The 17303-nt window shown below is 37.8% G+C and overlaps 1 protein-coding gene and 1 non-coding gene across 4 annotated transcripts in view; both read right to left on the reverse strand.

The window, feature by feature from the left end:
* Positions 1 to 6073: 6073 nt before the first annotated feature.
* TRAPPC11 (trafficking protein particle complex subunit 11) overlaps positions 6074 to 17303 on the reverse strand; it is a 40761-nt gene continuing 29531 nt past the window's right edge. For 2 of the 3 annotated variants that reach the window (XM_045552440.1, XM_045552441.1), the window contains exons 26-30: positions 15547 to 15658; positions 13076 to 13167; positions 11564 to 11697; positions 9762 to 9929; positions 6074 to 7065 (exon numbers count right to left, since the gene is read on the reverse strand). In XM_045552440.1, the coding sequence (XP_045408396.1) occupies positions 7021 to 7065; positions 9762 to 9929; positions 11564 to 11697; positions 13076 to 13167; positions 15547 to 15658 (551 nt within the window). In that variant the 3' untranslated portion in view covers positions 6074 to 7020. Of the gene's footprint in view, positions 7066 to 9761; positions 9930 to 11563; positions 11698 to 13075; positions 13168 to 15546; positions 15659 to 17303 lie in introns of those variants that run through there. The other variant, XM_045552442.1, reaches the window with a different exon arrangement.
* On the reverse strand, positions 12139 to 12245 carry LOC123639020. The gene has a single exon (XR_006735591.1). It is a non-coding gene; the product is annotated as a U6 spliceosomal RNA (small nuclear RNA).

Below are 17303 nucleotides of genomic sequence, written 5' to 3' on the forward strand. Positions count from 1 at the left end.
CTAATTAAAAAAGAAAAAGAATCACCAGCCTGAGTAAGAGTGAGCCCCCGTCTCTACAAAAAATAGAAAAATTAGCCGGGCTTGGTGGTGGCGCCTATAGTCCCAGCTACTCAGGAGGCTGAGGCAGAAGGATTGCTTGAGAACAGGAGTTCGAGGTTGCTGTGAGCTATGATGACGCCACTGCACTCTACCAGGGCAACAGAGAGAGATTCTGTCTCCCTAAAAAAAAGAATCAGCTATGTGATTTTAAAAGCTTCATGGACCTCCTACCATCCTATGTTTAAGCAATTCAGTAGTTCATCTTGATCAGAGAATTTCTTATTGTTGCTGTTAAATTTGGCATTTGGAATTCAGTCCTTTGTTGAGACAATGCTTGTTGAATCAAATTATCCCATCCACTGAAGAATGACAGGTTCATAACTTTGGAAAGGAGAGCTTTATTTCTTCTCATAGGGTGCTGTGGCCTGCAGGGTGGCCGTGCCCACAGGCTGGGAAGCAGGGCCTCCAGCCAGAAGCCTGAAACTCCCGCTTGGAAGGAAAGGTAATGGGGACAGGAGTTTATGCAGAGGGGGTGGCTAAATACACACACTTAACAACCTACAGGAGGAGTCATGAATATCTGTGAAAGGAGAAACATGGGCATGAGAAATTGAGCTTCCTGCCACTCCCTGGGATCCATGTTCAGAAAATGGCAGGTCAGCATGAGCCAAGGGTGGAGTTTTCTGCCCTCTGACATTAAAAGGTGAAGCGGGGGACACGAAAACCCTCACCGTGGATGGGTCAGAACCTCTCCATGGCCAGCGGCTCTTATCAGGAAGGGACGCTGGTCAGTGTTGTGCCCAAGCTGCGAAGGGAACCAGCTTGGCTGCTTGTTTCACCCTTGGGGAAGGAAGCCCCGTCATGGCTGGGAACTCAGCTTTAAGGTCCCTGGGCTCCGTTCAGTCAGTTGGGGGACTTAGGATTTTATTTTTATTTCTCACCCCCTAGACCAAATGTTTTCCAAACCACAGTTCCTCAATCTGATGAGCTTTACCAGAAAGAAGACAGTCTTCATCCCCCAATCCTAGAATTGCTCTCCAGCAGCAGTGATGGTCACAGGGGCCAGCATGCTTTCAGTTTTATCCCCCATCCTCCCAATTCTCTCATCACCGAATATGAACTCCTGGGGTGGAAAAAGGAACACCAGCGTCACTCACAGCGGGCAAGTCTGTGTTCAAGCGCTGGCCCTGCAGGGGCCGATGCCAGCAAACCCTTTCATCACCTGGAAAGCTCTCCTTGACCTGTTTATTTTACAAACCTTTATGTGGGCTCCAAAAGCCAGTTCACACGACATTATCTGTTCACGGATGATGGAAATGCATTCCAATACAACAAAAACACAGAATAATTTTATCACGAACACGAAACAAAAACAACTCCAATGTCACTCCTTGAGGAGGCTCAACCTCCCTGCAGCTTCCTCCTCACTCTGTGAAGTTAATCACCTTCCCAGGGGTTCCTTTCTACCTTGTATCTTTTATTATTTTTTTTAACTATGGATAATTTCAGACTTATCCAAAAGGAGAGTGAATAGTATAAGCCCCCAGTCGCGCTTCCCCCATATTTAACAATTATCAACATTTTTCAAATCTTGTGCCATCTAGGTATTTTTTGTTTTCTGGAGTATTTTAAAGTGGATCTCAGACACCCCATCAGTTCACCACTCTTGTACCCACTTCTCTTGCATGTTACATTGTATTGCAGTTTGTTTACAGGGCAGTTCCTCCTAGGGGACCATTGTTCTTCAGGAATAGGGACTCCTTTATGGCTGTAGCAACCAGCACAGAACGTGGCCCACAGTAAGCCCAAGATAAACACTTGGAGTTCAATGTGTAGTTCGGGGCAACACAGTTTACTGTCACATACTTAAGGGAAGGTCTTAATTCATAGAATGCCTAGTGCCTCGGGCATACACATTTAGCAGAAGACTCTTTTATTCAGGACTAAGCACTGCGGCAGGAGAATGGTGGCTGTGTAGTGTCCTGGTTAAGCAGGCAGGCTCTGCAGGCAGTGCCTTGATTTGAATCCCAGCTCTTCTACCACTTGTGGTGTCACTGGGTGTGGCAGCTTGTGCTTTCCAAAGATGGATGCAAAATAGCTCCTGTCCCACACCTTCTAGGATGAGGCCACTTCCCCATCAAGAGGTGGAGTTTATAGTTTCTGTTCCCTCACCTTAAATCTGGGTGGGTTTGTGACCGTAGAGGAAGTGATGTTATGTGAAATTCCAGATAAGGTCAAAAAAGGCAGTGCAGCTTCCACCTTGCTAGTTCCATCCTCACTGGAGCGCTGTGCTGCCAGGTAAGCAGTTCGATGCCCTGAGATGGCCGTGCTGTGAGGAAGCCCAGTGACCACATGCAAAGGTCCTGAGACTAAATGACAAGTGGCGCCTTGGCTACAACTGCGTGACACCGAGCCAGAACTGTTCAACCACGCTGTTCCCAAATTCCTGCTCTGCTGAAACCAAAAAAGATAATGATTGTTGTTTTAAGCCGTTAAGCACTGGGATGATCTGCTTTGCAGCAGTTGATAACCTGAACATGGGGCAAGTTATTTAACCTCTCTGTGCCTCAGTTTCCACATCTTTAAAATGGAAATAATAAGAGTACCTATACCACACTGGGCTTTAATGAGTATCAAATGAGATAAAAATATTCCCATCTGGCACATCTTAGCACTCAATAAATGTTAGCAATTGTCATTTGGAAAAGGTACATAGTTTTGAAATCCCCACCAACCTAACAAAGATAACATTCCTAAGTTTCCATTTGTCATGCATGCTGATACATTTTAGACTAGGATGTGTTATATAAATGGAAAATCAACTTCAAAGTTGCCATGAGTTTTGCATTCTTCAATGGGGAGAAAACAGAATTTTAAAAAATCGCCTGGGGTATAATTTGCATGATGTATGTACCACCCTGAAATGCAGGACTACTTGGCAGTTTTGACTTTGGTTCTACTTCCCCTCTGATAAAACATGCTTCAGAAAGCAGAAACAATAAGGCCTTGGGATCACTTTCTCTTGTTCTCAGGCATAAGTAAATTGAGTGGAAGGGAATGTTTCTCATAAATCTGATCTCTGAGGAGAACCTGAACATAATTAAACTATGAGTTCCTTTTCTTTTTCATGAAAATGGGACTTTGTACTCATTTGGTGAATTTCATGGTGCTCTTCAGTAAGACACATCTGAGAGGGCATTATTTGCTAACATAAAGGGTGATATGGTTTTGGGGCTCACCAAAGGATGGCATGAATATCAGAAATGTTTCCAAACAAACCCCTAAGTGAAGAGTATCTAAGAATATTGGGAATAAAATAAAGTAGGAATTTGTTCTCTTATATGTCTTAATGCACAGGGCCAGTGGTTTTTACTTGGCATTCATTCATAATGCTTTAGCTGGAGAAGATCTGAATTCACATGGCATGAAAAAAGAGGGGACAAGATAAAGCACACATTTCTATTTGGTATCGTATATTCATTCAACAATCTCTGCAAAACTAGTCACTACTAAATAATACAAATTATTAAATAATTACATTAAATAATACAACCCATCTCAAAGTAACTTTTAAACTAGGAGTTGGGACACTCTCGGTGCCTTTTCTGGATTTTAAGGCCAAGAGGGGGAGCTTCAGAAAGGTATTTGCTGGGACTGCCCGGACCCTCCCCATTAAAAGGAGATGCGTTTTTTCCTTAAAAGCACTCGCTCTCTCATCACAATGCCAACGTGGAAATTGGAACTCAGAATTCTTAAGTTATAATTAGGGAGTATCGACTGGAAGACTTTATATTCTGAATGAAGCCACGGAAGAAATGACTGCATTAAAACAGAAATAAAGAATCTTTCCCTCAAATAACATGAAAGACATTTTAAAAAATTCAACGTAGGAGTCATGCTCCATAAACCCCGTGATTCTCAGAAGGATTCAAGGATAAGGAACCCTAGACCTTATGAAGAAAACCGAGCTGACATGATCAAAGTTGCAACTTGAGCTCTAAGAATCACAAAAACACAAAATTAAGTCAATTAAGAATATTTTTCCCCTGCTGTCTTGGTCCATTTTGCATTGCTGTAAAGAAAGGCTGGGTAATTCATAGAGAAAGGTTCATTTGGCTCATGGACTGGCTCTTGGTTCTGAAGACTGTACAGGAAGCATGGTGCCAGCAGCTGCTTCTACTGAGGGCCTCAGGAAGCTTTCGTTCCTGGAGGAAGGAAAGGGGGAGAGCTAGCGTGTCACATGGTGAGAGAGGGAGTCAGAGACAGAGAGACAAGGGGAGAGGTAGAGGGAGGGGAAAAAGGAAAGGAGGAGGGGGGGAGAGAGAGACAGAGAGAGACAGAGAGGAGGGGGTGCCAGGCTCTTTTCAAAAGAATGGCACCAAGCTATTCATGAGGGATCCACCCCCACACCCCAAACACTTCCTACCAGGCCTTACCTCCAACATTGGGAATCAAATTTCAATGTGAGATTTGGAGGGGACAAATCCAAACTATATCACCTCCCAAAGACATTATCATCCTCATCTTCCTCTTGGTAACACTTGGGTTATCAATACACTGGTGCTTACCTTCATGTACCAGAGTCAAACTTTTATACACACCTTCCCACAATTTATAATGCTTGTTTAAAAATTTCATATCCCTGAATAGAGTGAATACATGCAGACAGCAATGCTGAGAGCTAAATGGTAAACAGTACCAAGACAGAAGGCAGATGTTCTCATGAGAGACAGATAGCCGTGGTTGATGGCACAGAGGTGTGGGGAGAAAGACTGTGAAGTCCTTCTTTATACTTATAACCTTAGTGAATCAACAGCTCCTACACACACAAAAAACAAACAAACAAACAACAACAAAAAAAAACAGCTCCTACGACACTATGAGTTTTGATTTTTGAACCCAGGGTAGATTATGATTCCATGTATTTCTGAATTAAATTTTTGAGTTTCAAAATAGGAAAACAGAATATATTCATAGAAGAGTTTACGATACGTTAGAATCCCTGGTTGGAAAAGGATTACTCTATTGCCAACTCTAAGAAAGACCGAGAAAAAACATAGACCTGTTTGTTTGCTTATCTTTACAGTAGCACGCACAATTACAAATCACACTGACATTAATGCTAATAATTTTAAAGTGTATGTCAGTGACCCATTTGTCCATGCACATACTTCACGTCTGACAACGGCAGTACTAACACACGAGATCTTCCTCATGGAGGCACGGCATCAAACCACCTTAGAATTCAAAGGAACATTAAAGGTCTTTGTCCAATAGTTTTCAAACTGCAGGTCATATCTCATTAGTGGGTCATGAAATCAATTTAGCAGGTTTCAGCCAGTGATTTTTTTTAACAAAATAGAGTAGGATACAAAATATAAGAGTATATACAATGTACGATTTCATGACACTTTTGTTTAGTCTTATATATTTGCATATATACATACATGTATGTACACATGCATATACTCATATATGTAGTGCATTACATAAATATCAGCAAATTCTGATAACATGGACCTAACCAACAGATAAGTGAGCATCTTCTCCAGCCTTCCCACAAAAAGTAGTAATACAGATGACACTGGTTGAGCACTAACTTTGGGTCAGGCACTGTTCCCAGCTGTTTTCATATATGACTCTGTTTCATCCTTATACCAGGCTGATGAGATAGGTGCTACTACCACTTACACCTTATATATGAGAAAACTGAGATACACAGCAGGGAAGTAACTTGAAGAGTCACCTCGCCAGAAGCAGCAGGGGTAGGACCGGATCCTAGACAGACTCCAGAGTCAGGCTCCATGGCCTCCACCTGAAAAGCCATGTTGTAACAGGGGACTCACATCCTCCCCAGACAGCCTACTCACTGTCCAAGTCTCACGGAAGTTTAGCAGAGCCAGCTCTAGAACAAAGATATCCAAATTTCCAATCCTTTGCTCTCCACTACATGCAACAGTGTTCTCAGTAAAAGCTGTTGCATGAAGTGGAAATCAAACAAGTTCACAATAAATAAAAGATATATACACGCAAATTTGAAAGAGAACATGTTTATTTACATCACTATTTTCTTTTTACAATGCCTCCACTTTTTAAATAATAAAATTTTCCAGGAAATCAGGTAGTTTTAAATTATTACGATATTTTAACAAAGAAAATTTTCATCCTATGATTTTTATTTACATGGATTTTCAAGAGTTTTAAATAGTCCTTTTAAAACTGCACAACATAACCAAAAGCTCTTTTTCAGACCTTGCATCTTTTCTGAAAACTTTTAGTTTAGGAAATCATGCTTATAATCAGAACCTGGCAGCTCAGATCCTTTCAGATGAAGATCTTATTAACACCTCCAAAAATATGAAGTTGGTCATAAATGATCCACATTTTAGCTGCAAGCTGAACCTTTCTGACACTTTTGATAGTAGGCAAAGATATTTTTGACACCTTAATTAAACTGCTTTGATTAAAACTTTCTGGAAGTTTTCCATATCAGTAATACAACTGCTCACGTTGTGTGTATACTCTGAGCACACACTGAATTTATGAGGATGGATTTATCTCCAGTTCAGCCAACTATGAAAGAGATTCAGGGAATTCACAACTTTACTGGCACAGATATTGGTGTATTTTCCTCTCTTTGTCCGGTCATATTTGAGATCCTTAATTTTCCTCTGATATTGTACACATAAATCACTTTTAATAGAATTTACTATTTATAAAATGACTTCCATCGAATAATAACAATGGTCTGATACCTTTTATGTCACAATGACAGATTTCAAATATTTATTAGAGAAACTATAAGAGAGTATAGATTTTCCTAATATTTTAAGTATGAGTTCCTCTGAAGTTGGTATAATATACATTAAAAAATAGAAAAGATTAACTTTTTACCATGATCCAAGCTACAGTTCACAATGAAACACCTACATGGCTCTTCCCAACTTCTCTGTAAGAACAGCCAAGGGCTGGCCTTGAACATCACGCAGCAGCAATAGAGGTATCATCCATGAGTCGGCCCTGTGGCTTTAAAGTGGGAAAACAAAATTTTTTTTACAAGGTAATAATTACAACAAAAGTTCAGTTAATTGAAAGGATTTTGGAATTCTCGAAACTGTTCTACAAAACCAGAATAAACAAGTATAAACATCAAAGCAAAAATGGTTATTATCCTTCTGTTATCCCACCTTCTTTCTTCACTAGCACCTGGGGACAGCCACAGCACAGCCTGGGCTGTGACACCTGACACCATCCCTCTGACACCATCAGCTGACCTTGCACCTCCACCTACTGAATCCACTTCAGTCTACACTTCTCTTAACCTCACGTACCAGCAGCCACTGGCAATCTGTCACTGATGGCACCTCGTTTATCATTCTTGCTTAACTGATCAAATTTTATGCGCTCTCGCTTGTGCAGGGCCATCCTATATCTCAAACTTAAGTCCACCACAAACCTGAGCTGACAGACCAGCTCATTTGGGGGATTCAAGGTTTCCCAATCTCCTGTTTGAGAAAAGGTGATTCACATTGAACTCCAGAGTATCTAACAATGCACAACAGAAGGATAGAAGCAGCAGATAAAAACAAAAATTGCCATTTCTCTAAGGTCACTGATTGAAAAAATTTAAAACATCACATCAGAAAAGTCAAGGCTATGAATGAATAAAAGGTGTCTATAAAACTGTTTTTAGTTGTAAAGTTTGTGACAGGTTATTAACATCCCAGAGAGTTATCTGGTAGATAAAAGAATAAAACTCTTGCAAATAATTTTATTTTATTACACAGATGTATAATAGCAGACCTTTGTGGGGGAAGCATGAGAAGGGTGGTGAAAATGCAATCAAATAGTGTTACAACTTCACAGTCAAAAGCCATGCTGGGCTTTCTTCCTGGAGGCAGTGGAGGCACCGCTCCTGCTCAGCTTTGCTGCTGCTGTGGCTGTAGTGCGGAGATGGGGTGTGTGTGTGTGTGTGTGTGTGTGTGTGTAAGTCTGTAGTGCGGAGATGGGTGTGTGTGTGTGTGTGTGTGTAAGTCTGTAGTGCGGAGATGGGTGTGTGTGTGTGTGTGTGTGTGTGTGTGTGTGTAAGTCTGTAGTGCAGAGATGGGGGTGTGTGTGTGTGTGTGTGTGTGTGTAAGTCTGTAGTGCGGAGATGGGTGTGTGTGTGTGTGTGTGTGTGTGTGTGTAAGTCTCTGACATTCAAGTCGGGAATGGAATGAGTGAAATAAGTTCCTAGTCTTTATTCTTAACTTATTTTTTTAGTACTAATGGAGGCTGGTTAGCTTTAGAAACAAAATAATGGCTCAAGCTAATTAAATCCTTGTCAAACGTAGCTTTACAAGCAGGGGCAGAAAATGACTACATGTTGCAATTAAAAAACTGAATTCTTTTATTCAAAGGAAGAAAAATGTTGATCCAAACTTGCTCTAGGACAGCACTGTCTACTATGGTAGTCACTAGTCACATTTAGCTACTGAGCAGCTAAAGTGTGGCTAGTGCACCCAAGTAATTTTCAAATTTAATTTTAACTTAAATTTCAATGGTCACATGTGACTAGTGGCTATTATACTGGACAGTACAGCTCTAAAGGTGAATAAAGGTGCACTGGGACATAAAATTTTAGTCAGTGACTGTCCAGTAAGTGGGAAAGGATAATCTCTCAGTCATTGTTCTTAGTGTAATAGGTTAAAATAATTTTTATTGACAAAATTATATATACTTATAGTGTACAACATGATTTTTAAAATATGTATAATATGTATACATTGTGGAATGGCAAAATTTTTAATTATAAGTTTCCCCAACTGATAAAGGAGCTGACTCTGAGGATTCCAGCCAACATTTTTGGCAGCGTTCAGTTAATAGAAGGTGGTACTTGTACTTAGATCACTCCAGTTAAAAAAAGGGCATGTTAGTTATGTTAAAACTTATGAATGTTTATTTTCTGGAACTTTTCCTTATGAATTTAAATAATACCCAGCAGAGGTTTACCTTGATCAAAAATCAAAAGACTGAAGTAGCAGTAGTTGGGATTAAGTTTGGGTTTACTGGGCACTCCAGAGAAAAGACTACAAAGAGATTAATTGATGGAACCAAACCTCTATTTCCCAATATAAGTAACTCTAGCATCTCAAAAAAGCTGATCAGTACAGTTGTGACCAGTTCTGTACGATGGTAAATACTTCCTTCCATGATGATTAAACCAGTCTTCTAAGTTTAGGAATGGCAAACTCAAAAAGTCAAACAGCCAAAAGGACATTCCCCACTCCCCTTCTATCCCCCACCTAGTCATGAGACTGCTCCCCTGCAGAGGACTTAGTATAGTTTTTGATAGAAGAGACTCAAATCCAAGATTACACAGTTAGAATTAGGAAAGTTTAAGGATATCTAAAGTTAATCCATTTTGATTAAAAACTAGTTACAAACTACAATTTGAAAACACACTTTACTAAGCCAAAATAAAAACATGTTTAAGGATACTATAAGAATAAATCATTATTTACATAAGGGAATAAAAATCTCTGAAATCAGACTCTATAAAATAATAGTAACTCTAGAGAAATGAATAGCAATATTGCCAAATTCATAAAATAAAAGTCAAAACCACCACTTGTTAGTCTCAAAATATTGTTCAGTGAAGTTTACATGAAAAAAAAGTCCTCTTTTTTTTTGTTTGTTTTTAAGACACTGAATTTAAAAAGCAGAACATTTCTAGACCTTACCTTTACAAAAATACTGGTAGGTATAAGACGCCTGAGCAGCTGATTTGTGAAGTTGGGAAATCTGAGCAAGTGGATGTTGAGAGACGGCAGCTGCTGGTATCCAGCCATTAGTGGATAGAAATTATATAACATTTCCTGTTCAGTGCCAGGTAGGATACGCAATCGAATCTAAATCATAAAAAGTTGTAAAGAAAGATAATCAAATACACATATGTACAGTATCTGTATGTTGTTACCCTTATTTATGAAAGACTGGATATTTAAATCCTTCTGGTGAAATATTCATTCTATCTATTCCATCTTTCAGACAGATTCCAAAATTGTGGGCTGAATTAGTAGGAGGTTAGGACAAAGCAGATAAGAAATATATAAAAAATATATGCATGATTTCTCTGTTTCTACCAAGATCTACAAACGCAACTTACACCAACACTAGACAGGTTAATATTTTCTGCCTTAGCCCAGGTAAATTTTACATTCACAATGTGTTACAGGATAATTTGTAGGAGAGTGTCTGTTTGTAGACATATGTCAACATAAGACAAACTATTTATTTCCAGTGTTCCTTTTTTTTTGAGATAGGGTCTCGCTCTGTAGCCTGGACTGAAGTCCAGTGGCGTCAGCACAGTTCACTGCAACCTCCAACTCCTGGGCTCAAGTGATCCTCCTGCCTCTCCAGTAGCTGGGACTACAGGAACGTGCCACCACACCCAGCTATCTAGTGTTTTCTTTTAAGGATGTTACCCTTGTGTTAAGGTAAGTAACTTCAGGAAAAAAAAGATGTTTGAAAATCCTTAACAATACTTTAGAAAAGAATACAAAGTGGTAAGATTTTGGCATCTTTGTATTTCCTACCTATTTATATGTCAACACCTGGAAAAGACCAAGATACTCAAGAAAAGCTTTCTCATTTGTAAATGAGAAATGAGTACACATATATACATGTGTCAAGAGTAATATATGCATAGGTGTACCAATACATTATAGCTGGTATCATACTTAATACTGTATATCATAAATATAAAACAGTACAAAGGCATATAGCATATTTTATATATAATTTTACTTTGCATTTACCAACAAACGCAGCACTAAGAATATGCAGAGCACAGTTAAATCAGTCAGGGTAGATACTTCTAGGTGTTACGACATGCTTATTCCTTTAATTATACCCTTGCTAATAAAATAGCACGTACTGAGGTATCTCTGTTATCCCTCTGACGGTGGAGGACAGCACTCTCACCGAAGCACGGTTTTGCCAGAGTATTATGTTTGCTCATTTAAAAACCTGACGAACTTTTCCACCTCTGATTTGACTGCATCAAAAAACCTGGATAATGTATTTTTAAGTATAGATACAAAATTGTATCTAAACATACCAAAGGTAAATAAATTCTATGTATGATAAATATTTCTATGAAATTTCACCAATAGTAGAGAAGAAAAATAGGCTGTTAATATTTACCTAGTCATACCTCTAAGCCTCAAATTAAGAAACACACACATATATGCAAACACACACATCAGTAAGATAGGGAAGATTACTTCAGGAATTCTAACATATCATAATATAGTCCTAGGATTTGTGGACTTTTGTTTTCTAAGGAATAAGAACCTACACGTCTGATCTCCATGATGTTGTACTGAATCTTTAAAAGTGCTTAAAAATTCACGACTATCAAAACAATAGAGAGGACAATCAGCCATAATCAGTTCATTCATAAAATCGAAATATATAACTCTCCATTTCCTGGGCACACTTTTGCGTCTACATAAGCAACACAACAAGATAAAACCTGTACCTGTTTGAGACCTGAGAACATGAAGGCGTCACTGGGCTCCACAGAAATTTCCACATCTTGGACTAAGTTAGTCTTATTCTGTAGGTGATACTTGACAGGTAATGATTCTCTGACACGCCCAAATGATGGCAGATCTGTAGAGAAAGATGACATAATTCTCTTGTTTAAAAAAAATAGCTCACCATTTATGACTTGTTTTTGAAAATAAATTTCATTCTACAGACATAGTATAATTTAAATTAATGGTATTACTGTATTCTTGACAGAAAAGAAAATTATTTGATTGGACAATAGCCATAGGATTGTAATAAAACACGCTAAGAAAATAAGTGTCCTTCTAAAAATGACTGCCCTAGAAAGGGTCTTGGCTATCAGGAACTAAATTATGTTTTAGGAATATTTCTTAAAAATCTATAAAAAATTTCCCAAAACATCTATCATGGTTCCTAAACTAGAATAAGCAAAAGTTATGTTTTAGTGAAACTATAAGTAAAACTTTCATTCATTTAAGTACCCACTCATTTGTTTTTATGTGTTTTTTTTACAGTTCTGCCATTTTATTTTTCCTAGGATACAAAAATATGGAATGCTTCATGAATCTGTATGCCATTCTTATGAAAGGGCAACAACCATCTTCTCTGTATCACTCCAGTTTTAACATATGTGCTGCAGAAGCAAGCACTATGTACTATTTTTTCAAAATTATTATAGACATCACGGTAACCAAACAATTGATAAAGGGAGGTTTCTCTTAATAAAGTATTCCAGTAAAGAAAGAAGGAATGATAGATATTATGTGCATATACCATTAATTGTGAAGTATTCTTGCCAAAAACTTGAACCCAAATCTGATCAAGTCTACAGATAGCGAGCCACTTTATAGCAAGTAAGAAACATTTAAAAATGACACCATGCAATCAGCAAAGCCAGGCTGTGGAAAACTCTATGGGACAAATGACTTGATTTCTTCAGCAAGGAAGAGAGGAGGAGAGGAGGAGAAGGGAGAAGTGGTGCAGAAAGCAGTATTGGAAGAGGTGATGGAGGGGTAACAGTGGAGGGGAAGAGGGGCTGTGGAGGAAGGCAGAGGGAGTCAGCCTACCTATATTATAGATGGATAGTATGAGACTTATCCATCAAATGCAGTGTACAGACCTTCAAATAAACTGAAAAATATTCAGAGTCAAATTTCAACGTTGAAATGTGATATTAAGAAATTACTGATAATTTTTTAAGTCATGATAATGGTACTATGATTATGTTTAAAAAATAGCTATTATTTGTTAAAGAGGCTTGATGAAATATTTATGGCTGAAATGATATCTGGGACTTCTTTCAAAATAAGTGAGAGGAGTGTATAGGAGTAGAGACGAAACAAGACTGGCTGTGATCTACTCTTATAAAAATGTTGGTAATTTTTCATAATAGAAAGTAAAAAACTAAAATCTTAGAAGCTAACATAAATGTTATTATTACTGGATCCTTTTTATCAAGTCAAATTTGAATTCCCACTACCTGCATTCACATGAAGAGGGATATTTTCCACAATCACATGTGGCAGAGTGATGACAGTGCTGATGACGGGGATGTTTTCCATGGCTGAAGCCCTAGGGCAGAAAAGGTCACCTTTTAAACTCCATTTTATGTAAAAAGTTAATACATCAAAAGGCAGGGAACATGTGTATTCATCAACTAATTTCAAAGTTAATAGAAATTATTTATCCATTTACCAAAACTTTATTAATGGAAGTAGTTTTGTGAAGTAAGAGCTTTTAGAGTCCCAATGTCATTTTAAATATTTCCTTTTATGAAATGTTATGTTATAATCCACGGCTACTGTTTGTTACTAGTGGGGGCTGACATTAGGAGGCGTGCCAGACTGTCAATCATGAAGCACACCATTTAATACAGTTCTGATAGCAAGACTTTCGCAGCAAGGGACATAGTGCAGTGATTTACATGACGACATAACTCACTGAGGATGCTTTACAGATGGGCCCCAGACCACTTCAAAGTTACAACTCAATACAAGTACACAGCAGAAACTGAAGAATTAAAAATATCTTACTATCAACAAACATAGTGGTGTTCCAACATTTACAGAGATAAAATAACATTATGCTATTTAAATATTCTCCCCATGTTACAGTTATAGTGGGAACTACAGGGTGGCTGGTAGTCAACTGTCAGGGAAATCTCTTATGAGGAGTCTGCCTCCAGGGCTGGACCAGCTGCCATTATGTGCAAACCATTACCCAGCAAAAGCAATAGGCAGAAGCATCTAGGCCCTCATCAATAATAAATGAATACATCTCTGTAGTGTCACAGTATGATGCAATAATTAAGCAGTTCCTTTAAAATGCTGTCTTAATAAATAGAAACATAAACTAAACATCAATATGGTAAATTCAGGAGTAAAGAAAGATAAATTTTTTATTTATTTCTTAATAAAATTACGTATTTCTCCATTCCAATTTTTAAAGTTTCTGCTTTAATTTTTAATACACTAAAACTCAAATAAAAACTCTTTAGAGTTCTCAATGATTTTTCAAAATGTAAAGATGTCCTGTGACCAAAAAGATAGAGAGCCACTGGCCTGTAGTTTTCATGTTCTGCCTTTGTCAGGTTTAGGTATCAGTGCTCTTCATGAAAAGAACCAAGAAACTATCCTTCTTGCTCTATGCTTTGCAAACAATTAATAACATGAGAATAATAAATGATGATGTAATGTAATTACATATACTAAACAAATAGTCTTTAAAGGTTTGAAGGTAACTTTCTGAATTTCCTTCAGTTATTGAATTTTTAGGTTTAAAAATTTCTCCTTCAGTCAATTTTGGTAATTTACAACCTTTTAGTGATAGCTGTAACATTCACATCTTCCTACTCATTACTTTGAATTGTACAAAACACTCTAATTAAGACCTTCTGATTTCTTTCTTTTTTGGGGGGGGTGGGGAATAGTCTCACTCTGTCACCCTGGCTAGAGTAGAGTGATGTCATCCTAGTTCACCGAAACCTCAAATTCCTGGGCTCAAGCCATCCTCCTGCCTCAGCCTCCAGAGCAGCTGGGATTATAGGCGCATACCATTACATGCAGCTAATTTTTCTATTTTTTGTAGAGATGAGATCTCACTCTTGCTCAGGCTGGCCTTGAATGCCTGAGCTCAAGTAATCCTCCCACCTCGGCCTCCCAGAGTGCTAGGATTATAGGCTCATTTGCAAATAATAAATTTTATTCCCTGTTTCAAAACTTATGAAAATAACTAAGCCATTCTAAGAGAATAATACATGAAATATCATGTATCTACTCTCCTGTGTGAGAAAAAAATGCGAAAATCCAGCTGAATCTTCTGGCAAAGCCCTTTCTGCTTGCACCCCACCCTGCATTCCAGAGGTTAACTACTATCCTGAATTTGACATCTATCATTCCCATGCATTTCTGGACACCTTTCCAAATTATGTATATACGTAGTGCTAAGAAATATATAGTATGTTTTACATGTTTTTCAATGTAATATAAATGCAATTTGTTTATATTCTCATCTTTAGCTTGCTTTGTTCACTATACATTAAGATGTTGATACATGTAGCTCTGGTTCATTCATTTTCACTGATATATAGTACTCCTCTGTATGAATGTGCCACAATTTATCCACTTGCCTATTGATGGGCATTTAGTTTTTTCCAATTTTTTACTATTATAATCAGTGCTGCCATGAACATTCTTATACATATATCCTTTGTGTTCAGATTTAATTTGGCTAAAATTTAATTACCATGTAAGTTATGAATTGTGACAAACACAAATTAAAGTTTAACTTTTTCTTAGTCTGTGTTTTTAACAAATGGTCAGTCATATCCATGTGACTTCTCTTCTGCTCTTCAGAATGACAGAAGCTCTCAACTATTAAGTGACAAGGACAAATAATAAAAGTATAAGAATAAAGACAATGAAGAAAAGATAGGATTGATACAATTTTTACCTCTTCCAGGAGATAATATAATGCCCAGTTGCTACTCCACCTTCAACATTTCCAACAGATGGGCATCGAAGACAAAAGCATTCACTGGCACTCTCTCCCGTCTGTAAGACAACTACAAGGAAGAGTCTTTAGAAGCCCTATGCAACAGTTTCCCCTATGAAAGAGGAGTTCTACATCCAAGTAACATAACAAAGAAGAAATGGCTTATCAGTTATATATTATTTATAGAGACTTAGAAATGAAGCCTTAGAAATGAAGATGTTAAATGACTTTTTCAAGGTTCCCAGAGTCCATTGTTTTTGCTAATCTATCAATATTCCATTCTAATAAAAATCAGTGAGTCATCTGTACACCTGCCAACAAGTCCTATTGAAACTAATGGATGCGAGAAGCTTGGGAAAAGAATATCCTATGGGTATTCTTCTTTTTCCCAATTATTTCATGCTTCCAAAGGAAACATTCTGGGGTAGATAAAAAGAAAAGAGAAAACTTTCGTCACCCTTAAAGTACTCAAAATGTCATTACAGAAAATTCTGGCTTTCTCTGAGTAAATACATATAGATTGAGTGTACCTAATCCAAAAATCTGAAACCCAAAATGTTCCAAAATCCAAACTCTTTGAGTGCAAGCATCATGCTCAAAGATCATGCTCAAGGTCAGATTTCAGATTTTCAGATTAGGGATGCTCAGCCAGTAAGTATAATGCAAATATTCCAAAATGTGAACAATCAGATATCCAAAACACTTCTGGTACGAAGTGTTCTGGATAAGAGATACTCAATCTGTATTACTGATACCACTCACATTGCCTGATGTGGCTACTCACCTTTTTATGCAAAGATGCTTTCTTCTTGCCAATTTCATAGTAAATTTCCTGATGACAAGATAAGTGCTCATCTAAACCAAGTGTTCTCTACCTTTCAGCAGTTTAGAGCCTGCAATGTCTCTTCTTTAAAAGCAAGCAGGCCACAGTGCTTATTTTATGCCAATTTTAGCAAATCTGTGAGTGAAACTTTGAAATAATAAAAAAGTCCCTAAATATCAGGTTATTATTTTTATGGTTTTCTGATGAAAAAGGTTGTGGTAGATTAATGGAGGTCTGATTGTGTACAGAGAATAGCAGTGAGAGGCAAAAAAGCTGAATCAACCTTTACTGTAATTAAGTACTTTGAAGTAATTTTAAGACTAGGACATGATATTGTAGCCCAGTAAATAAAAACTACATCAATTCAAACCTCTTGAAATCAAGCTTTTAAAAACCTGGGCCATTCATTTATCCAAAGTTCTCCTTGATTTTAAGAAGTTAACCAAAATGACCATGACGTTTATTGACAATTAACATTAGGGTCAATTTGTGACACAGAAATGCTACATTGCTGGTTTCAAAGCTGGAGGAAGGAGCCATGAGCTGAGGAACGCAACCAGTTGTTTTTTGGATTTCTAACCTCCAGAACTTCAAGACAACAAATCTGTGTTGTTTTAAGCCACTAACTTTGTGGTCATTTGTTACAGCAACAGGAACTAATACACTGGAGATTCAAACCAGAGATTATTCCTTAATTTAATAAACACTTATTAACCAACTACTATGATGCTAACAATATGGAGATGAAAAAGATACAGTTCTGGCTCTAAAGGAGCACATAGTGTAGTAAGAAAGCCTTTTTTTTTTTTTTTTCTTTTTTGAGAGAGGGTCTCACTTTGTCATCCAGGCTAGATTGCAGTGGCGTAATACCTCATGGCAGCCCCGAACTCCT

Source organism: Lemur catta, chromosome 5 (genome assembly GCF_020740605.2).
Source record: "Lemur catta isolate mLemCat1 chromosome 5, mLemCat1.pri, whole genome shotgun sequence".
Taxonomy (NCBI): domain Eukaryota; kingdom Metazoa; phylum Chordata; class Mammalia; order Primates; family Lemuridae; genus Lemur; species Lemur catta.